Source organism: Mustela putorius, unplaced genomic scaffold, assembly GCF_011764305.1.
Source record: "Mustela putorius furo isolate JIRA1106 unplaced genomic scaffold, ASM1176430v1.1 tig00001419_pilon_pilon_pilon, whole genome shotgun sequence".
Lineage (NCBI taxonomy): Eukaryota > Metazoa > Chordata > Mammalia > Carnivora > Mustelidae > Mustela > Mustela putorius.
Genome location: NW_025421736.1, coordinates 1,561,308 through 1,584,740, shown reverse-complemented (window position 1 = coordinate 1,584,740; position 23,433 = coordinate 1,561,308). Strand labels below are relative to the sequence as shown.

The following is a 23,433-nucleotide window of genomic DNA, read 5'->3' as shown; positions in this document are numbered from 1 at the left end:
CCACCCTCCCCGTGTCCCACCCCCTGTGCAGGACCTGGTGTCGTGGGAGGTGCTGATTCCGGGCGGCCTTGGCGGGGGCTCTCGGGGAGGCCATGGCCAGGCCAGAGCTGGTGTCGGATGCCCATGGACAGGGGTCCTATAGAGGGGCCACCAGCCGCCCAAGGACTGAGGTCGAGCCCTGAAGACAGGACCTGGGCCGCTTGCCCCACGTCCCCCAGAGCCGTCCGCACCTGCCGCACAGAAGTCTTAGGTAACTGAGTCTCCCGACACTCCATGCTTGGGAGCCCAAACATGAACCCCGGAGGACGGGGGGTGCAGAGGGCAGGCAGGGCAGGACCCCTGCTTCCTGCCCACGGTCAGCTGGGGCGTCTCTGCCTGGGGACCGGGAAGCAGCCCCTGTGTGAGGAGTTTGGTGGAGGGTCCCAGGCCGGGAGGGAGCCGGGGTCTGCCGCCCCCTCCGGGAGCCTGCGCTCGGGGGAGGGGTCCGAGAGGGCCTGCCTGTGTGTGGGAAGGCGGGCGGCCGCTGCCCGAGGCGCCGTGATGCCTTTGTCTCTGGCACGTGACAAGGGGGCACATGTTGCCAGAAGGAGGACAGCAGCTCCGAGTCGGGGGCCGGACTCAGGAAAGCACCGGAACCCTGTGATAACACCCTGTTTCCTGACCAGCCGACGGGATCTTGACGTGCCTCATCGGCCCCGACGTGGGCGTCGCACGTTAGGAAAGCGTCCTCGACGTGGATACCGCGTCCGGCCTCCGGGCCGTGTTCCCGCGGATGTTTGTGTCTCACGGGCTTCGCTGGGGCACAGACGTGCCTCTGAACGCCCAAGCCGCGTCGTGATTTGCCGCGCGTTAACTCAGTTTCTCTTGCATTCCGAGGGTCCGCCAAAAGCATCGGCCGGCGGCCGCCAGGGCCACGGAGTTCCTGCCGGGAGCCCGGCACGGTGAGGCAGTGGGCTGCCCGGCCTTGGTGTCGCGGCCCCAGCTCGGCACTGGCTGCCCTGACTCGTCCGGCCCGGCCCAGCGAGGCTGCAGGTGGCAGGCCGGGCTGTCAGCCTTCTCGGAGGACAGACCGGGTGCTCAGAGCAGGACTTGACGCGTCTCCGGAGCCCCTGGGAAGGAGGGGACCCGCGCTTCAGCACCCCTGGCCTTGTCTGACCCTAACCCAAGACCCAGGCAGGCCGTAGGTACCCCGGTCCCCACTTGGAGCCTGATCAGATGTGCCCCTGTGGCCGGCGAGCCGCCATTTCCGGAAAGGCCACAGGCCGTCCTGCCACGTGCATCGTCGTTGGGGAGGGGCCCACCGTCCCCCGACCTGGGTGTCACCCGCTCCCTACGGCCTCAGGCCGCCTGGAGGAGGGAGTCTGCACCAACCTGCCCGTGTGGCCAGATTCCCAAGGCTTCATGGGGAGGGTTCCCTGTGGAGGAACCCCTGGGAAAGCGCCGGGCAGCATCTGTCCCAGGAGACACAGAGCTCGGGCCTTGCACGCAGACAGCGCAGACCCTAGGGCCCGGCCGCCTCCTGCCCCCCCATTCAGTTAGCTGTGCATGGAAAGGTGCGACCTCTGACCCGTCCCCTGTGTGTTCGGACCCGGCAGCATGTCCTACCCACTGTCCACACCCATACGAGTCACAGAAGCGGGGAGATGGCAAAGAGCGGGCTGTGCGGGCTCTGACCTCGGGCTGCGCACTGACGTCCTCCAGGCGGGGAATGCAGGCGTCCTCTCCGGACCGCTCTGTGACCCGGGTGTGCGACCCAGGGTGCTCAAGGGGCAGGGGTCCACTGCCCATAATCCCGCAATTGGCTGCTAGCGGCCTGGGCACGTGGCGGGATGGCCGCCTTTTATCGTGCTGTTAATGGTGAATAAAGGCCGTGTTTGTGTCGACTGCTGTCTCGAGGCCGTCACTTCTCGGGAGAGTCGCCACTTTCTCCGGTGGGGGCAGGGGGCTGGGATGCACTTTTCAATGAAGGGCCTTGCCCAAGGGTCGGGGTCACTGGGAGGATGGGCCACCAAAGGGGTTGGAGGCCGCGGTCACTCTGGCCGGTCTTCCAGCTGTGGACCCCAAGGGCGCGCCCCGGCCGGACTCTGCGTGAAGCTCGGGACAGGCTGGCCCGGCGGAGTGCAGCCCAAGGTCGACGCTCCCGGCGGCACAGGGCGGAATTCCGAGCTCCGCGTTCTATGGTCGGGACCGGGTTAACAGCTGCGCCTCCCAGGCGGGTTTAGGGGCCCCCGGTGACTCCATCCCGGGTCGTAAACACGGCAGAGGAGCGCCGTTTCCGAAGGCCGGGACAGCGGCTCCTAACTTATCTGTTTGGATCAAAATCCTAAACCTCGTTAAGTCAAACTGCCGTTGTGCGTTACCCGTAGGAGGACAGAAGAAGCCTCAGCCCAGGTGTTTGCCGGGAAACGCTGGAGGCTGTTTGGGTTCAGGACAGCCAGGCTGGGAGGACGGCCCGCGCCGTTCGAACACACTTCCTGAGTCACAGGCTTGACAGCCGTGCTGCAGAGACGCGGGGAGCTGTGGCCGCCGCGATGGCCGCGCGTTCCCCGGCGCACGACGGAATGGACAGCAAGCCGCCGCCTCCCCGCAGCGCCGCCCTGAGAGCGGCCTCCCCGCGGTGTGGGCAGAGCTCCTGGGGCCCGGGAACGGGCAGCTTGGAGACTTGGAGCAGCTCGTACAAGAGATGGGAACTGCTCTTGGACAGTCCCTGCGGCTGGGATTCATCGGGAGGGGACACCACGCACGGGAGCTCCCCGTGACGCTCCCGGCACCAGTGACGCCCGCGCCCCACGCACCCTCCTCCCTTGCGAAGTGCGGAACTTTTAGAGCTGTGATGTGGGACGCACACGCAGGCTTGGACTTCCGGGGAGGGAACCAGAACGGTAAGCATCGGCCGGTTGGCCTGCATGTCGCGACGACGTGCGGCACAAGCTGGGGAGGAGGAGCCCGGGGACCCGCTCCAGTGTCCGAAGGTCTACGCTGTGGCGTCACGGGAGGCCTTGTCCCGTCTGCAGGGGCAGCGCTGAGGAAATAAAGGCTTGTTAAGAGAACGAGCCGTCCCGGAGCGCAGCCGGCCGCACCTGTCCCCCAGCGTGAACCCTGCGTGTGGGGAACGCGCCCGCCGCCCTGCTCTCCCTCTTTCTCACCGATGGCCTTGTGCTGACCGCCAGCTCTCAGTCTCCTGTTGTAGACCAGGAGGACATTGTTGTCCTGGAGTCCTGCAGGCCGCCGGAGGTCGCTGGCCACTATCCTGAGAATGAACCGTGTTGCCGTGTGCATGAGGCTCGGGGTGTCACCACGCCTGTGGCCGATCCGCCAGCTTCGCCGCAGCCCCCGGGCCCCTGCTAGCCGTGCTGTGAGCACCTCTGGGTTTGTGGCTCTGTGCGTACCGGGTAGGGGAGCCGTCAGCCCTGAGGCCCCGGTGGCTGCCGGCCGTGGCTGATTCTCTGAGCCGAGCGAGGGAAGGACGCACAGAAAGGGCTCAGCTTCCGTCTCCCCTGCCTGCCTGCGTCCTGGTGCTCTGGGTCCCCATTCAGCCCCGGGTGGCCCGAGGTGGGCAGGGACGGGGAGGGACCCGGGCGGAGGGGGGCAGGGCCGCCGCTTCCAGGAAGGAAACGGCCCCCCTGAGCAGGGAGCGCAGGCCATGTGGGACAGACGCCACCCTGAGGGAAGGCCCCGCCGTGGCCGGGCCCTGGAAGGGAAGCCACCCTGGGCTGGCGTTCTCTGGCTGTGCACACCAAGGTCCCCTGGGGCTCTGTCCCAGCCGGTGTGGCCCCCACTCACAGGGGCCATGGACCAGATGGGGAGGAGTTGGGTGGCCCAGGCTCGTCACGCTGTACCCGGCAGTGGCAGAAGCCGCCGGACGTCGGGGGCACTCGGAGCTGTGCCGGACCTCCTCTAAGGTCCGAGTGCGGGGCAGGGCTCAGGCTGCCAGGCCCGCGCGGCGTCCTGCCCAGCACCTCCACACAGGCTCGGACCCGCGAGTAGACGGTCTCAGGGTCCGCGGGAGCCGCGATGGGAGCGCCTTCTGGTCTCCGGGGCCCTCGCTCCCCTCTTGCTGGTGGTCAGGACGACCGCTCACCTGAGTCACTGTGCGGCCCCGCTCCTCGGGGAACTGGAGGTGGTTCCCTCTGCCCGTGTGACTCCTCCTCGCCTCCCCCTCAGCTGTGGTCTGTGTCTGGACTCGGCAGGAGGCTCAGTGCCAGGCCGCGGACCCCCACCCCGCCCCACACATGGCGATGGAAGTACCAGCCCTCGGACCTTCTAGGACGTGGATGTGGCTCCCAGAGCAGCCCTCAGTTTCTGCTTGGTCCCAGTCCCTGGGGACAATAGACGTCACCTGCCCAGTGCTGTTCTCCTGTCGTGTCCAATAGCCTGGGCTCCCAAGACCACGGCCTGCAGGACCTCCAGTCCTGCCACAGTCCGGCCTCGGGGTGACAGATGTGACCTCTGAAGCCAGTGGCCTCACCTTTGAGGCATCTGTTGCGACACGCACCTCATGGAGCTGTGATGCCCAGCTCAGGAGAAGGGCTGGACCCCGAGGTTTCAGGCAGATGAGGTGCTGGCTGGCAGGGCCAGTGACCTTGGGACCCGCTGCGGCTCGGCAGCAGGACCCGCCCGGGGCCACACCTGCCGGGGTGTGTGTTCCGTGAGCCCTGCAGCCCGCACACTCTGTCAAGGCCACCTGTGGCCTCTGACGACCTGGCCAGGGGTCAGGAAAACCACCACAAAGGCTCTGCGTGAAGGTCCTGCGTGGGGACACGTTGGGGGCGCTTGGCTTTGGGTGCGGTCTGTGTGTCGGTGCTTCCACCACGGCTCTGTCCTCTGCGTCGGGGACAGTCTCACAGCCTCAGCGACTCGTGCCGGTGTCAGGGAGGGATGGAGCAGCGCCCGGCCGCTCACAGTGGCCCCGTCTGTGCCTGAGCCCACAGCAGGTTTCTTAGGGATTCGCTGTTATCAGATTTTCCTGTCAAGGGTGGCTGGTGGTTTGGGGGGATGACAGCTGGCTTCCTTTCCTTCGGTTGTCCGACTTAGGTAACTTCACTGAAGTGACACCATAGCGACCCCGGCTGTCACCAGCAAAACCTAGGACCGACCCTCCTGGTGTGCCGGTGACCTCGGTGAGCCCGCTCCTCGCAGACACCAGCTAGAGTGCTGCTTCGTGGCGGAGGTGGATTAACTCACAGCGTGGTGACTGGCCGTGCAGAGGACCGGGTACCAGGGCCCCATGCCCCCCGGGGCTGGGGCTCGGCTGCAGAGACCCCTTCCATCTGCCCCACCCCGAGGCCACAGCTGCCGATTGTAGGAGCCACGGGTCCCCTTCCAGGCAAGGCCATGAGGCTCTGTTTGCAGAGCTGGCCTGGGCTCTGGTCCGGTCCACGCCCCGACCCGTGCCTGCAGCCAGGACCACGGCATCCCGCCCCCAGCCCCACTCCCCAGGCCGGGCCAAACCGCTGTGTGAGCTCCGGATCGCGGGGCGCGTTTGAAGTAACTCCAGGGTACCAGACTCCCTCAGCTCTGTCGTTTGTCGGGCACCGTGATTCTCCTGACCCTGGAGCAGATCCTTAACTGAAGTCAAAGTGACAGTTTCCCAAGAGGGGGACCAGGACGTGGCCCCTTGCTTGGCCTCTGCACAGGGGGTGGGGGTGCCTGAGGCCAGCGAGCTGCAGGCATGCCTGAGGCCGGGCAGCTGGGCTTGGAGGGACACGGAAACAGGCAGCATTGAACCTAGAAACGGGGGTGTCCGCCGGAAAACCCCTCAGTTCCCTGCCTTCCTGGGAAAGGGGAGCAGGGTGGGCTCCTGGGGACTTTCTGGTACCCGTTCCGTACGAACAGGCTCCTTGTCTCAGGTGTGACTTAAGGAAATGCAACACCGTTTCCTGCTCAGACCTCTGGGCACCGAGGACTCCCCATGGGGAGCAAGGCCACCCCTGTGCCGCTGCGAAGCCAGCCATGTCTCTGGAGCGTCCCCGGACCCGCGTGTCCTTGTTGTGGGGGCAGGCGAGGGTCTCCCAGGCAGTCGGGCCCCTCGGTCCCAGGCCCGCCTCAGGCCAGGGAGGACGGGGCTGTCGGAAGATGGAGGGGCTGGGCCTGGAGATATTCCAGGAGCCGCCTGGGGGCCTCTGGCTGCACGGGCACACGGTGGTCCCCCCATTAGAGCACAGACCCCGCGTCCCCACACCACACATCGGCTGCCCCGTCACAGGCCCTCACACGACGCTTCTCACAGCTCCGCTCACAGCCACCAGAAGGGGCCGCAGGCAGAAGCTGGGGAGCCCACGGGCTGTCCCCTCTCCCTGCATCACCACCCTCCGACCTTGCGTGGGGACCGCAGGACAAGCTCAGAGGAAGGGCGGGCCCGGGAGTGAGAATCCTGGTCTTGACGCACGTGGGCTGCACGTGCCGCAGCGTCAGACAGAGACCCCACCCCGCTAGGGACGTCAGCCTCGTTTTTCCGTCTGAGGCTTCTCCAGAGGCCAGGAGGCGAGGACGCATCCCTGAGGGGGTTCATCAGCCCTTCCCACGGCCATGACCGTGGCTAAGGCTGCCGCGCTCCTCGCTCGGACCTTCCCTCTGTCGGGAGAAGGAGAAGGAGAGCACGTGCGGGTTCCTGGTGCTCAGCACACCCGAGGTTTGGGCGGCCAGACGGCCAGACGGACGGATCGATGCGTGATGACCGGATGGACGGACGGGTGGGTGGGTGGGTGGCCGGACGGAGGGTTGATGGCCGGCTGGATGGTTGGATTTGCGGGCGGACGGAGGGATGGTGGAGGGACGGTGGACAGACAGACAGAGGACGGCTCTTTCAATACGTTGTGGGCCCCACAGCGAAGGAGATCGCTGTGAGTAGGAGCGCTCGGGCCAGCGGAACACTGTCTTGCCCAAGGACGGAGACTGTGTTGTCAGGCTCAGCGTCACCTGGCCGCGGCCTGGTCCCTCCCGCGCAGGCAGGACCACCCCTCTGTGTTGCCCACCGCCGCTGCTTCCCCGGAGACCGACACACGGGCGCCCCAGGTGGCCTCTCTCAAGGAAGGGTTGCCCGACTCCGAGCGAAGGACGGGGGCTTCAGGTGCAGCCCCCCAGCAGGGTGCCCTCCACTTCCGGAGCCGGGGGAGACGCCGTGCGCCGTATCCTGAGATTAAAGCCCGGCTGCCTCTCGCGTCCTCCCTGTCCAGGAGCTCCTGTCAGTTCGTGAGAATTTGCCCAAGAAATAGAATCGGAGGGATTTTTTCCTTCTCTACTTACATCTCTTAATCCTAATGAAGTAATGAAACAGCCAGCTCATGATAACTGGGCTTTTTTCCCTGCTTCTTCCTCTCAATCTAATTTGATTACCCAGGTCTGGAGTGTTTTCCGCAGGCGGGGGCCGTACGGTCATCCCAAAGCAAGGCCTCCTCCCCTGCGCGCTGGGAGTGATGGTTCCCAGGCAGCTAATGAGTCACGCTCATCAGAGAACCCTCTTGAAAATTAATATATTCTACAGTAACTATTTAAAGAAAAAATAATTATTAAGACCGTTCTCACTAAATTACGCCGTCTAGAAGTTGTAGAGAGAAGATTTTGTCTGATTTTAAGATGTAATCTGGGTTTTGCCAAGTTTTCCTCTTCTGACTGATTAAAGGAATGGACTCTGGGGGGCCGGGGGAGGGCGTTCCAGGAGCCGGGGAGGACCCGGGAGTGCAGAGGGCCAGCCTCATGCAGGCCGAGGCCCTCGCTCCCCTCGGGGACCGAGCCTGTGAGGGACCAGGCTTCGGAGCTGCGGGGCTCCCAGGCTGCCCCCGGGGTGGGGAGCCCCTGCCTGTCTCCGTAGCATATGGAGTTCAAAGGGGACTCTTGACTCCACCAGCTCCTGGAAACAGCGTGTCCTGACGTTGGAGATGGCTGTGACTGGGTTGGCCTGTGTGGCTTTGCCATGGGCCCTCCCCGTCCCCACCCCGGGGGCCCCTCCTAGACCTTGGTGCTCCTACAGGACTTTGTCTGCAGACGAGCTGAGCAGCCACATGGCCTGAGGAACAGGGCTCTGGGGGACACAGAAGGGCCCTTTCTCCACCTCGGTCCCCCTCTAACTCGGGGGACATTGCAAACCGACCCCCAGCCCGGGGGTGGGGGCCTCCTCACCCACCCTCCTGAGCCAGGCTCGCCAGCCCCCGCCTTCCCCGATCCCCAGGTCTCCGGGTTCAGCCGACTTCAGTCACTCCATTCCTTGGGACACGTTCACCCCGAAAGCTGAGGTCCTACCTCAGACCTGGAGTCGGAGCACAGTGGAGAGCTCCGGGCTCCCGGCGAACGTTAAGGAAACGCGCCTGAGGTGTCTGCGCAGCGACTCCATGGGGACGTGAGGCTGTGCGTTCCTTGGGAAGGTGGCTGTTTCGTCTGACGCGGTGACACAGCAGATTCAGGGCGCCGGGTCTTGATGCGGAGCCCAGGTCTCCGTGTGGCCCCACGGGGTGGTCCTGGCACCCCGGGGCACGTCCGAGTCTCCTGGGCAGAGCGTTAGAGACACAGACGCCCATCCCAGCCGCTCACTCAGGCCCTCCGGGTGCCCCGGCTGCCGTGGTCTCCTGAGGGCCACCGTCTCTGCCTGCCTGCTCCGGGCCTCCCCCGTTCCAGCCCCTGCCCCCCAGATGCTTCCCGTTGTCGCTGGCCGGGTCTTCTGTGCCATGGACGGGGAGCTGGGGTCGGTGGAGGGGTGGTCGTCCTTTCGGCCACGTAGATGCTGCCTCACTGCTTTTGTCCCTGGGCTGGGGGCTGGGCAGCTGCCGGACCGTACCCGCTTCTCTCTGACGGGGTGGGGGCTCCGAGCCGGGACCCACAACCCCGTGCTCAGGGGATGGGCCTGAGCTGGCTGAGTCCTTGGCCTGGTGCTGACTGAATGTGCTGGAACCTCGCGGAGGACATGCCTGCAACGGGCAGCTCGTTCCGGAAAACGCCTGGGCGTCCGGGTCGGGTTTGGCGGGGCCGAGGGCCGGGGGTCCTGGCTAATGGATCGGGAGCCCTCAGACCCTTGCTCACCTCCCCGCAAGGCCTGGAGGACCACAGCCCTTCGAAGACCCTGGTGGGTCGCGGAGCTGCACAGCGGGCCTTGCCCCCGAGGGGGTTGCCTCGACCCCAATGGCAGCGTCCACTCCAGTGGCCTCCGGAGCTCCCTGAATGCGCCAAGCTCCCAGCAGTGACGACGCACCTGCCTGGGGTCTTCCCCACGTGCCCCTCCCTCTGTCTTCACTGCCTTCTCTCCTTCCGGAACCTTGCCTCTTCCAGGAAGCCCTCCCGACTGGCCCCAGGGCCTCCTGCGGACGTCCCGCAGACACGGCTTCTCTAGTGTCACCTGTTCTCAGACTGCTGGCTCGCAGCTCCTCTGGTCAGGCCCGCGTCTCTGAGGCAGGGGACTCTCGGTCGGGCCTGAGGGAGCGAGTGTGGTCCTCTGCCCAGAAGGCAAAGCACCCACCTGAGCTCAGGGGTCCTGGAGGCCGAGCTGGGCCAGCCCCCATGCCCCTTGCTTTCCCCATGGGCCTTTCTGGGCCAGATCTCATGGGCCTCCTGTGTTGGGCCCTGACAGCCCTGTGGGAGGAGGTGGGGAAGGCAGCCAGCACGTGCCCGCAAGCCGCAGAGCTGTGACTCCGAGAGGTTTTGTTTTGCATGGACGCGGGCTGCTGACCTCCTCCGTCTCCTGTAACCAAGGAGACCAGAGCAGGTCAGGGACTCGAGCCAGACCCCACCTGCCGGCCGGCGGCTCCTGTTGGCTCGGGTTCGCGCCGGCGGTGGCTTCCGCTGGCTCAGCAAGGAGCACTCTTCCCGCTGTGGCCCCTTGCCGACGTGTGGGACGGGGTCTACGGGACAGTTTGTGAACCAGTTTAGGGAGGGGCGGATACACCCCTTCCCGTGGGGCTTTTGGCTTCACTTTCGTGCCCATCTTGAGGGAGGGCCAGGGAGACGGGGCTGCGTGCGGCCCTGTGCGCGGATGGGCAGTGGCCCACCGGATGCACCTGCTGTAGGCATCGCGAGGAAATGATGGACGTATTGACAGGGGCGCCCGCTCCAGACCGGCGGCGTGACCCGGCGGGTCACAGAAGGTTCTAGAAGGCTGGGAGAGGGAGGACCAGGCCGGCACGAGGCCCTCCCTGACCCCTTCCTGCACCTCCCAGTTTTCCCCGATGTCCCCTGACCTACGTTCTAGTCACCCTTCTGCGGGTCTGATCCTCTCTGAGTGATGGGGACAGATTGTCCCCACCCCCCGGTGACAGCTTGTCCCCACCCCCTGGTGACAGCTTGTCCCCTGGAAGCCCTCAGTCCCGGCCACCGCGGAGCCAGCACACACTCGGAGGCGGGCTGGGACCGTGGTCTCTCGTGTGATTCTCGGACCCCCAGAGCCTGTGCTTCCTGGGTGCCGACTCCCGCACCTGCTCAGAGTAAAGGTGGGAGGTATTTATTCAGGCCCAAGGGCACCAGACACGGCCTGTGACCCTCTGTCCCATTGACAGTCACACGCCACGTGCAGGACGTGGCCGGGGCTCCCGTGGGAGAGACAGGCAGACACAGAGGGAGGGCCGGGCTCGGGGTTGAACTCGTTCCATGCGCGGCCTGGCGGGGCGCGTCCAGGGCCACGGAAATGCTCAGACCCTTGGTCGTGTAATTCCGTTCCTAGACTTTTGTCTTGAGACGATAACTCAAAAGAAGAGAGGAGGGGCACCTGGGTGGTTCAGTGGGTTAAGCCTCGGCCTTCAGCTCGGGTCATGATCTCAGGGTCCTGGGATCGAGTCCCGCGTCGGGCTCTCTGCTCAGCGGGGAGCCTGCTTCCCTAAGGAAAAAATAAAAGGGAGGAAAGGTGTGTTTAGAGCAGCCTTATGCCGGGAGCTCAGACCGTGAGAGTGCCCGGCCATGAGGACAGCACGCGGACTGGCAGCAGCCGCGCGGGGCAGAGGTGCGGCCACGGAGGGCATCCACGGAGCCCCATGTGGAAGCTGGGGCTGAGCCGGGGCAGGAGGAGCCGCAGCGTGAGACCCAGGGGAGCCTGTTCTCTTCCGGAGGCCTGTGCCTTGCCCCCGGCTGGGCTGGGCTGTCCCTCTGCCGGCCTTCTCTCCGGCCTCACTTTGGGGTACCGCTTGTGTGGCCACAACCTCACAGAGCCCATGGACGCTGTGGACACAGCTTGCACAGATGGCCCCATGTCTGCCGTGTGAGGGGGTGGCAGGGGCCCCCCCGGACCCCCACTCCCACCCCCAGGCCCCCCACCCCCTATCCCCTGGGGGCCCCCCACCTCCCCATCCCCCCAGAGGGCCCCCCAGCCTTTAGATCTTGGGGGTGGAGCCTGGACCCCCAGTTCAGTCCAAGGCACAGAGAGGGCTGAGCTGGGCCCGTGTATGCAGCTGGCCAGGGCCTAGGGCAGTGCCGTGGAGAGGAGGCCCACCCAGGCCCTCGGTCTCAGTCTCGGCTGTCCCCCCGTGTGTATCCACTGTCCCCCCCGTGTGCGTCCACGGCCTCCGTCACCGTCCACGAGCCGCGGGCCTGCCTGAGCCAGGGTCCCCATGTGTGTCACAGAGCTGGGGTGCCGTCCTGCTCCCCCTACTTGCTCTATGCCATATCGGGGACTGGACAGGAGACAGGTCCCCTGTCCTCAGGGCCACGGGCAGCTGCGGGCCCTCTGGCCCCAGGTAGCTGCGGGCCCTCTGGCCCCAGGTCAGTGCCAGGCCATGCGCCGGGTCCCGTTGGCGGGCCTCCGTGGTGGAATCAGGGAGCGCTGTCGTGGTGGGGCTTTGGGATTTGACAAGCACCATGTGACTTGGAACTGAGGGTCCTTGACACAACACAGGGCAGGGACATCTGTCCCAGCATGGGGGGGGGTCACTGCGCCATCATCCCTGGGGCCCTCAGTGCTGGTCATCGGGAATGGCCCTGCCCCAGCCACAGGATTGCCGTGGGGCCAGCCGCCGCCGGGTGGGACATTCAGCTCCGTGTTGGGCGTGCGGCACCGTGAGGAGCTCTGACCAGTGGCCGTGGGAGTCGCTCCACACCCGCCCACGCAGTCCTCCCCGCCGCGCCCCACCGAGCTGTCATCGTGTGGCAGGTGGGGAACTGGGGTCAGAGAGGGCCCGCGCCGACCCTCGGGGCCCACAGGCGGCCCCACTGGACACGGCCCCGCGGGGCTGCTGCAAACACTGGGCCCGCCCTTCCGCCTCATCTCCCCTTTCCCTTCCGCCGTGTCCTGGTGCCTCCGGCTCTTGCTGCCCCCGGGAGCTGGCCGTGGCCCGGCCAAGGTTCCCACTCAGGGGCCTCATGGAACACAAAGCGTGTGGGGCTCTGGTCGGACTGAGCACAGCTCAGCTGCCTGCGTGGTCACTTCTCAGCCGTGTGACCTTGGCAAGTCTCCTAACCTCTCTGTGCCCCCATGACCCCTCTGTGATACCAGGATAAGGTGGGTCACTCCGTGTTTGATGATCAGCCAGGATCATAGCAACAAATGAGCCCGGGCATCCCTGGGAGGACCAGAAAGGTGTCCCCGTGGCCTCGGGCTTCAGGCGTGGCCCCAGCGGCTTGTTGTGGGGCTCCCCGGGGCCAGTGGGCCCTGCTCCCTCCCCCACTGCGTTCAGGCCTTGGTGTTTCCAGCAGTCATTGCAGCACAGAAGGTACTTCTGGGACTTCGAGCATGTAGGTGTCTCCCATGCCGGGGGCTATCCCTGCAGAGACTCTAGCTTTGTCTCTGTTCTCCCGAGCCCAGTGCAGCTGACCGTGCTGGGGAGGCAGGGTCCAGGGAGTTCTACATGTGCTAGCTCATGTCCACACGACCCCGGCCTGTCCCAGGCCAGGTAGTACCTCGTCCAGTACCCCAGACCCAGCACACGGGTCCCTACACACCATCACCTGTCCTGATACTGTCCCTGTCTGTCAGGGCAGTGCCCAGCTGCCTCCTCCGTGCCCCAGGGAAAGGCTGCCCGGGAGAGCCAGCGGAAAGCGGGCTCCAGGAGGGGTGGCTGAGGACAGCTTGGGGGTCACCCAGGGTGCCCTCCGACCTCTCAGCCTCATGGGCTGTCCCACCAGGAGGCCCCTTGTGCGCCTCGTGGAGCAGAGAGATGGGAGCCCCGGGCCTTCCTCATCCTCCAAATCTTCGCTCCAGGATCCTGGCTCAGTGCAGATGTCAGGGTCCGTGCCAGCTCTTTACAGGGCAGACGTTTCTGGAACCCTGCGATGTCCCACGTAGGTCTGCCTCCTGAGGGTCAGTGTGTGTGGACCGTGTGCATGTGCGTGAGTGTCGGCCACCCATTTCCTGGTATGTGGCCTGACCCCCGTCACCGGCAAGGTCTGGGAGGCTTCAGGGGACACCCCCGTGTGGGGCAGACCCGCCGGAGAGGCTTGGGCCCCCACCCGGGCCAGACGGGGGCTGGCCATGCGGGATTGCCCCGGAGAACTGAGAACGTGGCCGGAGCTACAGCCCCGCTGGCTTTGTTCTGGGTGGTTTGTCTTCCGAGCCGTTGAGTAAAGTAAGCAGATTGACATGCTAATGGAAATGAAGAAACAGTTTATTCCAAAGGGAGCCTTGCCGGTTACGGGCAGCGGAGGGCCGGCACTGAGTGGCGCGGTGGGGTCTCCTTGGTCGCCAGGCAAATTAGCACGGCTGGCCCTGTCCATCTGTCCAGCCTGGGGCAGGCGGCGCTGGCCGCCGTCGCCGCTGCCGTGGGCCAGACTCCGGTGCCTCGGGGTCAGCTGCGTCTGAGGTCCCCGCAGTCGGGGTGCGTGAGGGGGTCTGCTGGGCTGTGTCTCAGCTTCCCCGTGAAGGGCTAACCCTGATGCGTATCCGTGCCAGGAAACCAGGAGGAAACTGCCAGGTGCTTCCCGCCGGGCGGGGCTGGAGCTGGCTCTGCATTCCCACTCGGTTCCTAAATGAGATGCCACACGCAGGGGCACACACACACGTGTGCATATGTACACACCCATGTGCACACCCCCAGGCCGGCACGTGCAGCGTCACCGTCATACGTGCACACACGGACACGCAGTGACGCGGCCAGCCCGGTCACTTACAGACACTCGGCCGGCAGCTTGATCACGACCACCTCGGCCGTAGGAAGTGCCTGTGGCTCTGGTGCTCTGGTTAAACCGGGATCCGCGGAGACCCTCATGCCCACCTCCTGGGACCCCTGAGTGACAGGAGTGGGAGGAGTGATGTCGGGGACTGAGGGCACCAGTCCTGGGCCAGTGCTGTCAGTGAGGGGACGCTGGCAGGCCTCTGGGCCCCAGGCCCCTTGCCCTCACGCTGAGGCCACTCTGGGTCCACACCTGCACAGGCTCCATTTCTGCACAGGTTCTCGTCTGTGTAGCAGAGACCCCTTGGGCCATGCAGCCCAAGGGCCTTCCAGTCCTCTGTGTCTGCACCCCGCCATCCGTCACCCTTCCTTCCCCGGGGCCCTCCACGGAGCTGTGGGTGGTCTTCCACCACGCTGGGTCCAGGACTGTAACACAGAAGACCCCCAGGGCCCTCACAGGGACAGCAGGGGTGGGGGCTGGGCTTCCGGGAGGGAGAGGCAGAACGGGGACAGGGTTGGTTTCCAGGAGAGGGAATGCCTGTGTGGGAGGAAGCAGGAGAGCACGAGGGCGGGGCATCTGCAAGGTCTGGCCCCCCCCAGAGGCATCGGGGACCCAGGTGGGACTTCTGCTGCTGGAGCTCATAGGGGGCAGAGCTCAGAAGGGTCTGGACCTGGGCACCGGCAGCAGCCCCTTGTCCTGGCTTCCTGGGGGGCTATCAGAGCAGTGGTGGTTGGGGGGGCGCATCTGGAGGGCGGCACTCACCCGGCGGCGCAGAGAAGAGCCAGGAGGCGGAAACTCCTGGGCCTCAGTCTTCTGGTCTGTGAAAAGGGGGCTCGTGCTCCCTCCCTGAAAAACGGCTCTGGGGGCTTACTGAGGTCATTACTGCAAGTTACCTGTGGGTCGTTAGGGCTCCGTAAAGGCATTTCCTGCTTTCTCCTCCTCGAGAGGCCTCACCTTCGGGCTTGTGCAGACGACGACTCTCATGGTTGTCTTTGCCGGTGGACGCCTTCAGAGCCACTGCCCGGGGTGGGTTGTTCCCGCTCCCGGCCGAGGGCCACCCCCGGGGCCATGGTACTGGTCCCAGGAGTCAGTGCGGATGTCACGCGTGCACAGAGCAGTAGCTCGGGGAATGTTAGCTGATAAAAATCGTCTCCCGGGCCTTCTGGAGAACAATGTGGCCGTTTGGAGGATTCGAGAGAAATCACACGTGTAAAGCACCATTACCTTTCTGGAGTGTGAGTGAACTCAGCGAATGACTCAGCGTTGAGCTTGTTATTAGGTCCTGGGGGCTCAGAGCCTGACTGCCTGGGAGCCTGGTCCAGCCCTGGGGGTGGCGCTTCACGGGGCAGGGAGAGGACCCCAGGCAGGGGCGGCCAGAGAGCTCCAGGCCGGCCGTACACACCTGTCCTCCTCGGATGAGAACGCCTTTCTGGACTCGGGTCTCATGCTAATTCCTGCCTGGAAAGTGAGCCTCCGGCCGAGGACTCCGCTGCACAGGAGGAAGCTGGGGGTTGCGGGCGTGCTGTGACCTTGGATGCACAAAGCGGACCCCTGAAGGTGCGCCAGGTCTGCGTCAGCTCCGAGGCATCATGGGGCCCTTGGTGTGGGCTCTGGGTGGCAGGGCCGCCCTGGCCCGGCTGCAGAGCTGCTCCAGGAGAATGAGCACATCTGTGGTCGGTGTCTCTGGGGAGGGGGACCTGCTGGGCCTGGCAGGTGGCCCCCTGGGCTCAGGGGCCAGGAGAGAAGTTGGCCTGGGAGGCCTGGTGGACAGAGGATGTGACCTTGCTCAGGCAGAATGTCCTGGGGCCGGACGGAGCTGAGGAGGTCAGAATTCAGGCTCTGGGACGCCGTCCTCTCAGGATCTTTACAGACTAAGTAGGCAAGTGTGTGCTCGGATCTGGTGGAGCTTGTGGACGCGTGAGCAAGCGGCTGGCATGTTCGAAGCTGGGTTAGTGAGTGCAGCTCTCGCGTCGGCGGTCTGGGTCTTTTCTCAGTGCTTGTCTGGGCTCAGTGCGCACCTGCCTCTCTGGGGAGCAGGTGTCCTCCAGAGCACACCTGACCCTCACAGGGGGGAGGGGGGACCTGTGCCGGCACAGGACACTTTTCCTAAATGTTCCCCATTTAACTTGCTCACTGGCACGTTGGAGGCCTGCCGCCCCTGGCACAGCATTTGAAGGCTTTCTGGCTGACCTGGGTGCCGCCATCTCACCGCGGCTCCAGGCCAGGCCCCAGAGCTGCTGCGTGATGGGGACACAGGTTTACCTTCTACTGCCATCGAGACATACAAGGCGGGGCGGGGGAGGTGAGGCCCTGCCCACAGCCTGGCAGGGGGGTCCCTGCCCAGGGAGCAGCCAGCGTCGGGGGGAAGCTTGTTCTGTTGATCATTTCGGAGAAGCTGACCAGGAGCTGAATTGAGAGGCTCAAGGAGCCCGACTGGGGGCAGGGCTGGGACTTGAGCCTGACTGGGGGCAGGGCTGGGACTTGAGCCCGGGCCTCCTGCCTCCCGGCACTGCGCTCCCTCCATCATGGGCCCCGAGTCTCCACAGACTGGGAGGACACAGGGCAGGCAGGAGGTGCCTGCTGGGCATTCCCATGCCCACAGGCCTTCCCTAGCTGCATGGCCAGCCCCAGGCCTGGGGTGTGCAGCTGGGCCTGCTTCCCGCAGCTGTACGGGTGTCTCTGCATCCAACAGAGTGCTCTGCTGATTTGGGGAAACTGGGTGTGGGGCTTGTGCAAACACAGCTCTGCAGCCTTCCAGGTCCGCTGTCCCCCAAGAAGGCTGGAGGTTGCTAGGAATGAAACGCAAGGGGCTCCTCCAGCCACGTGCTCAGGGAAAGGTCTAAGAGTCCCCCCCCAGCCCTTCCCCATGCTGCACTGTGGGCACAAGGCAGGGGGTACGAGGCTGGGACAGGTGGGGTCGGGGGGAGATCTCTGCTGGAATGACAGGGACCACCGGGACTGGTAAAGGTGACCTCCAGGCTCCAACCCCAGCTTCTCAGTATTCCACATCACAGGGTACTCAGAACGTGCACCGTCTGAAAGAGGTTCCTGAGAGCCTCCACCAAGAACTCTGGTGGGACTGAGGGGACCAGTGTGCTCCGCACAACAAGGGCTCAGTCCAGGAGCTGCTGATGCTACTGATGGTTAGCAAGGGTGCTGGTGACGATGATGGTGGTGACGGTGCGGTGGTGACGGCGATGGTGGTGGTGGTGGTGATGGAGAAGATGGTGATGGAGTTGGTGATGATGGTCATGATGGTGCTGCTGCTGATGGTGGTGGTGATGGTGATGGTGGTGGTGGTGATGGTGATGGTGGTGGTGATGGTGATGGTGGTGGTGGTGGTGGTGATGGTGATGGTGGTGGTGGTGATGGTCATGGTGGTGCTGCTGATGGTGGTGGTGATGATGATTGTGATGGCAATGATAGTGGTGGTGGTGATGGTGATGGAGATGATGTTGATGGAGGTGGTGGTGGTGGTAATTGCGGTGGTGGTTGTGGTGAAGGTGATGATGCCGTGTGGTGTGGCGCTGGTGGTGATGAGGAGGCCTCTTGAGCCTGAGGAAGCTAGATCTGCTGAGAGTGAGGGTCAGGTAGCAGAGATGACTTTGCAGCCAGACCCCCCCGGCCTTGGAGATTTCTGGAATGTGCTCCAGAAGGAGAACCAGGGCTGAGGGTCCCCGGCTCAGTGAGGGGCCATCGAGGGGCAGCACAGTGCGTGCCCTTTCCTACACTGTCCGTCACGGGTCATTTCGGGAGGAAGCCACTGACCCGGCTCCGTGGAGGGGACGGCCGGCGGCGGCAGGGACCGATCCAAGCCTAACTGAGTTTGGGTCGGCTCTAATGCCTGAGTGATGCTGCCAACGACATAGCATGTTCTTTTACCCGAAGGCTAAAGCAGACGTGCAATCTATTAGAATCCCAGGGGAGACCCTTCCCCTACTGGAAGGGCCGGAGGGACAATGGAGGGACAGGGACCCCACGGTCCAAGTGCATTACGCACAGCTGTCTCTGGGATGGGGCCACCGCAGGGAGAACCCAGGAGCGGCCACCACAGGAGAAGGAGCCCGAAACCCCTTTGGCTGGAGGAAGGGCTGTGGGCCACAGGGCGGGCTCCTCCCAGGCTCCCTGCCACAGTCCCAGGCTGGCCCGCTGGCTGTGGGGCTCCACGTACGTCCAGAGCTCGCCAGAGAGCCCCTCTCTGACCATCTTGGGCATCAGCCCTGCCTCCTTCCCTGACCACCTAGCCCTGGGCGGGCAGCAGCGTTCCTCAGACTTCAATCATCTGAGAACTCCTTTGAAGGGAAAACTACTTCCTTGGGCCCCTCGCTAGTGACCTAAATCGTTTTTATTATGATGTTGCAAGTGGGGAGCCCTCAGCAGACCATAAACTGGAATAAACTAAAACATTCACAGATTAAACACAAGCAAAACTGCGAAACTAATAAAATTTAAATTGGCAGCGTTCGTGTTACAAGGCGGGCGTCTGGGGAAGCCCAGCTCTGGCACTGGGCCGGCCACAGAGGCGTACGTACCTGCGGGGCCCTCCCCCCTTCGCCGCGGGCTGTGAGGTTGGGGACGCCGCGAGCTGCAAGGAATCGTGCTGACTGTTGTGAGTCTTTGTCGCGAGCAGGCCCGGGGTTTCACGCAGAGCCGCCCAGGGGCCTGCCAGTGCCCGCCCTGAGCTTCTCACGCACATGGACACGTTGGCTTCGCTGCACGATCCAGTCGCAACGGGGACTGAGGACAGAGCCATGCATGTGTCCTGCCGCATGCTTTCCTCCTGCCGTGTGACACGAGGTCCCTAGCCCTTGCTGTGCAAACCCTGTGGGGCCTCTGCTCGCTGGTGTGCGGTGCACACCCATTCGAATGGGGAGCGGATGCCCCACGGAGAGGATGGCGAGCTGAAACCCAGGAGGAAAGGTCCCCACTTTCTCTAGGAAAGGCCTTGAGACGACCATCATCTTGTTGTCATACGGGTAGCTGGGGAGGCACGGGGCCTTGCTGTGTGTCTTAAGTCTGAGACTCCTGTGAGAGACCGTCACAGGCCCTGACGTCACCTGGGCCCTTCACAGTGGTCATGTCCCATGGGGGTCAGGGCTCAGGGACCATGGCACAACCCTGGTTCTCAGGCAGCTGGTCACTGAGGGTGGCCCCGTGGAAACTATGGGGTGACCCCGGTGATCGTGGCAGGAAGGGTATGTGTGTCGTGCCCCTGAGCCACTGTGTGAGGGGCAGAGAGCAGGGGCCCTGACCGTACCCCTGCATGGGGCCAGAGACTCCACCGCTGGAGCGGCCCTAGTCTCGGCCCTGATGAGACCTTCCGGCTGTCCCGGGAGGAGACCAGGTGCTCAGGGGCGAGAAGATTGCCCCTCAGTCGTGAAAGCATCCAGCCTGGCGTGGCGGATGCAGACCCCACCCCTGCGGCGCCCTCCACCCAGCCCTGCTCCGGGCAGGGAACCCTCTCCACCGGTCCTTCTCGAGGTCTGGCAGGGCAAGGGGGAGAGAGTCCCTGACCGTGTTCATCCGTGCCTGTGGCGTGCGGCGCTGGGCTCTTCGGGGACTGGGTGTCACACTGCCCGACCCCGCATCTCTCCTGAGGAGACGGCGCTTCCCCCGTGCTTGTGTCCGTGCCCTGGGGGGTTCCCGAGGCCGGCGAGGCCGTGTTGCTGGTGGGCCGGGAGGACCCTCGCTCCGATCCCGCCACCCTGCGTGAGCGGGCCTCAGTGTGCTCTTCTCCGGCTCCGAAGGGCTGTCCTTTCCCTTGAAGGCAGGTCATTCCCTGTCCTTCCTTCGAAGCGTCTGCGCTGCCCTGCTCAGGCCCCATCACTCCGGCCGCCCTGGTCTGTCTGCAGCCCTGGTCACTCCCTGTCCCAATATTGCTTGGGCACATTGGCCTCCCACCACATGGCCCGGAGCCGCCTAACTCACTTCTCTCCTGAGACCAGGGTGACCAGCCCTGCCTGGCCATCGCCTTGCCGTCGCTCGGACCCTGTGCTGCCCGCCCAGCACCGTCCGCATCCTGAGCCAGCCACCCGCACGGTGCCCGCAGCTCGTGTTACGTTGCTTACGCGTCTGGGCTGAAGCAGCGGGAAACTGATGCAGAGGCCCCGTCCTAAAGCCCCCCAGGGAGGGCAGCCCAGAGCAGTGCCCGGAGCCGCGCCAAGCCCCAGCCTGAGACCTTGGCACTCGGGGTGGGATGCGCAGGCGGCCCTGAGCTCACGCCCCTGTCGGGCAGCAGCAAATACTCAGGCCCGTGCTGGGGGCACGAGCCTGTTTGTGTTCCAGAGAGCTCGGTGTCTCCTCGGGCCTGGGGATAGGCCCAGGGGATGTGGTGACGACCCCTGACACACTGTGGGCCGAGGGGTCTCCTGTGGCCGTGGCATGTGGCTGGCTGCCACCACAGTCCCCAGAGGCCACTGGTCCACTGCTGTCGCTCACGTCCCTGTGCACCGTCCGCTCCCGGAGGACACCCTCCTCGGCGCTGGAGCTGCCTCAGCATCACGGAAGCGGTGACGTGTGGCCTGAAAGGCCCCTTTGTCCCAGGGATGGGGTGGCCAGTGCTGTGCCTCCTGCCGCCTCCCGCAGGAAGTGGGCTCCGCAGGGTGAGCCAAGCCCAGCGGCACAAAAGCCGCGTGTGCTCAGCGGCAGCCCTGCGGAGCCATTGGCAGCCCTGGCACCTGACACGCCCGGGCTGCCACCCCGTGTCGGAAGGGGGTGCCGCCAGCGACGTGGTGTGTCTGCGTGAGCGTGTGCTCTTGCATATGCACAGGTGGGCCCGTGTCTGCGTGTGCGTGTGCTGTTTGCACGCCTGTGGGTCTGTGCGTGGCTGCTTGCCTGTGTTCACGTATGTCACTGTGTATGTGCATGTGCACGCGTGTTGGAACAAGCGGGTACGTGTGTGGTCAGAGGCCGTGGCTGCAGCAGGCAGGACCGGTGCCCCCAGGCCGTGAGGACCCAGCAGCCCGCCTGCCTCTCCCTCTCTCTGACCTTTGGCCCACTCATTTGCCATCACGCTCACGCGGCTCTCCGGGTGCTGGGGCCGCACGCTCCCTCCATCCCGCGGCTCCCCAGCTCTCAGAGCTGAGTGCATGATGGTCGGGAAGGCACGGATGGGGGCCCCCACGCTGCTTCGAGAAAGGCAAACCGAGGGTGGAAAAGGGACCTGAGGTGCCTTCGCGGGACGAGGTGGCCTCTGCCACCGGCCTGGTGGGGGAAGGAGGCTGCCGTGAGGCCCACGGACAGGTGCGTCCTGAGGCCAGCATTGTCCCCCTCACAGCCCCCCGTCCGAGTGACCACAGGGACCCGGCCTTGAGGGCTGCGTGTCCACGTGCACTGACGGGCTGGCCCTGTGGCAGGTCTTGAACCCGCACCCAGTGCACTGTGCGTTCCGGGGAGGACAGAGCACCAGGGTCATCGCTGCGGGTTGGAACCCAGGCCTGGCCCCACTGCCTCCCCGGCTGGCTTCAGGCATCTGACCACATCACCACGTGTCCTGCAGAGCAGGCCGCCCCACACGGACCAGGACCTGCTCCAGACCCGCTCTGGCAGCCCAGTTCTAAGTGACCCAGGCCCCCGAGCCTCCCTGCCTTCCTGCCATGGAAGGGCACAGCCTCCCTGAGACAGCCTTACTTCTGCTCTCGGCCTCGTGGGCCAGGACTGGGTGGTCCTGGGCCTCCCTGCGGTGCGGATCGGCACAGTTGGCCCGCTGTGTTGACCGCGCTCCCCGGGCGTGGCTGGGGGACAGACGGGAGCGCAAACACAAGCTCCTTCACCTGCCCTTGAGCCCCCTTGCCGGGCCTCACGGCTGAGCCCAGACAAGCCTGCGCAGACACCCCGCACAGGATTTCCAGGGGTGCGTGCTTCAAGCTTCTGGCCTCTCCGTGGGCTTAAGGGGTGCGTTTGCTGGCGTACAGCCAGGCTTTCAGGCCGTCTCTTCCTGTCACCAAACGGTGCTTCTGCGAAGGCTCTGATGCTCGGGGCTCCAGCAGGAACAGGGAGCAGAGGAGGAGCGAGGCCCCGCGGATGTGCAGGGAAAGGCACCGAGCTCCCGCCGAGCAGCCCGGGAAGGGGCTCCCGCCCGCCCCCAGCTTCCGGTTCTAGGGGTCCACCCAGGATGAGGCTGATCCAGCACGTCCTCACCCTACCCTGGGGACCTGCACAGGCGCGCTTCCCACAGTGATGCCCCAGCACAACGAGAACCACATCTGAGGGGTGGGTCTTCCTCCCGTCACCACTTGCTGCACTGCGGGGACAGGATGCCACAGGTGCGGTGGCCTCAGCAGCAAACAGCTGCCTCTGCCCGCCCTGGGGGCCAGGAGTCTGAGAGGACGGGCCAGCCGGCTGAGGTGCTGGGAGGCCTCGTACAGCTCGGTGTTTCTACTCGTGAGGGCACTGACCCTTTCAGATCGGGTCCTCACCCTCGTGACCTCCGTTAACCTGAATTACTGCTCTACAAACACCGTCTAAGGACCCCCACACAGGGGCTTAGGGCTTTGCCATGTCACTCTGGGGACACAGTCCAGTTCATGGCACAGTGTAGAAAGGAGCTGGCATCAGGGTGACGAGCTCTTGTATCCCCAGAAACGGCCCCGAGACCCGCACCATGGCTCTCTCCCAGCCCGCTCGCCTTTTCCTGCTGCCGCCAAGGGGACAGTCAAGTGTAGGGAGCACAGGGCGATGCCCAAAGACGCACGTGTCCTCACGTGGCCTAGACCCAGACTCCGCATCCTCGTGTCCTAGGAAATCCCAGGTTTTGTGCCTTCCGCAGCAGCGGGCTGGAGTTGGGGAGGACGCGGTGTTTGAACTGTGCACGTGGAGGGCTCAGCTTTGAGGTGAAATGGCGCCTGGCCCGCGGTGGGAATCCGCTCTGAGCACCCGGACGGCGTAACTGCGTGGGCCCCGGACTTACAACCGTGTAATCACTCGCACTTGCGTTTAGAAGGACGTGCACGTGGTCCTAGTTCTCCCTCCGCTGCCGTTACTGATGGGCTGGCGGCAGAGCTGGACCGGGGGACAGCACTCAAGAGGGGGCTGGGGACAGGGAGGAATAGAGGCTCGGCCCCCCGATGGACGCCAGGCGCTGCCCACCGGACCGTCCCTCCCCAGGCCAGGAGTCAGGCTGCTGGCGCTGCCCCGGGGCCCCAGGGAGCAGCAGTTGAACGGCTCTCTTCTCTCTCGCAGCTCGAATCATCAAGACAAAGCAGTGGTGTGACATGCTGCCGTGTCTGGAGGGCGAAGGCTGTGACCTGCTCATCAACCGGTCAGGCTGGACGTGCACGCAGCCCGGCGGGCGAGTGAAGACCACCACGGTGCGTATGCCGCGCCGTGCACCCCACACTCCGGAGGGCGAGCCGGCCCCGGGCGGCGGACCCCCATGGGGAGGTGGGCCCCACGTCGGCAGGCACGGGGACGGGGCAG

General features: G+C 65.0%; 1 protein-coding gene across 2 annotated transcripts in view; it reads left to right on the top strand.

The window, feature by feature from the left end:
- Window positions 1-23,433, top strand: part of TAFA5 (TAFA chemokine like family member 5) — a 169,113-nt gene that overhangs the window by 121,011 nt on the left and 24,669 nt on the right. For both annotated transcript variants that reach the window (XM_045087621.1, XM_045087620.1), the window contains exon 3: window positions 23,197-23,324. In XM_045087621.1, the coding sequence (XP_044943556.1) occupies window positions 23,197-23,324 (128 nt within the window). The remainder of the gene's footprint in view (window positions 1-23,196; window positions 23,325-23,433) is intronic.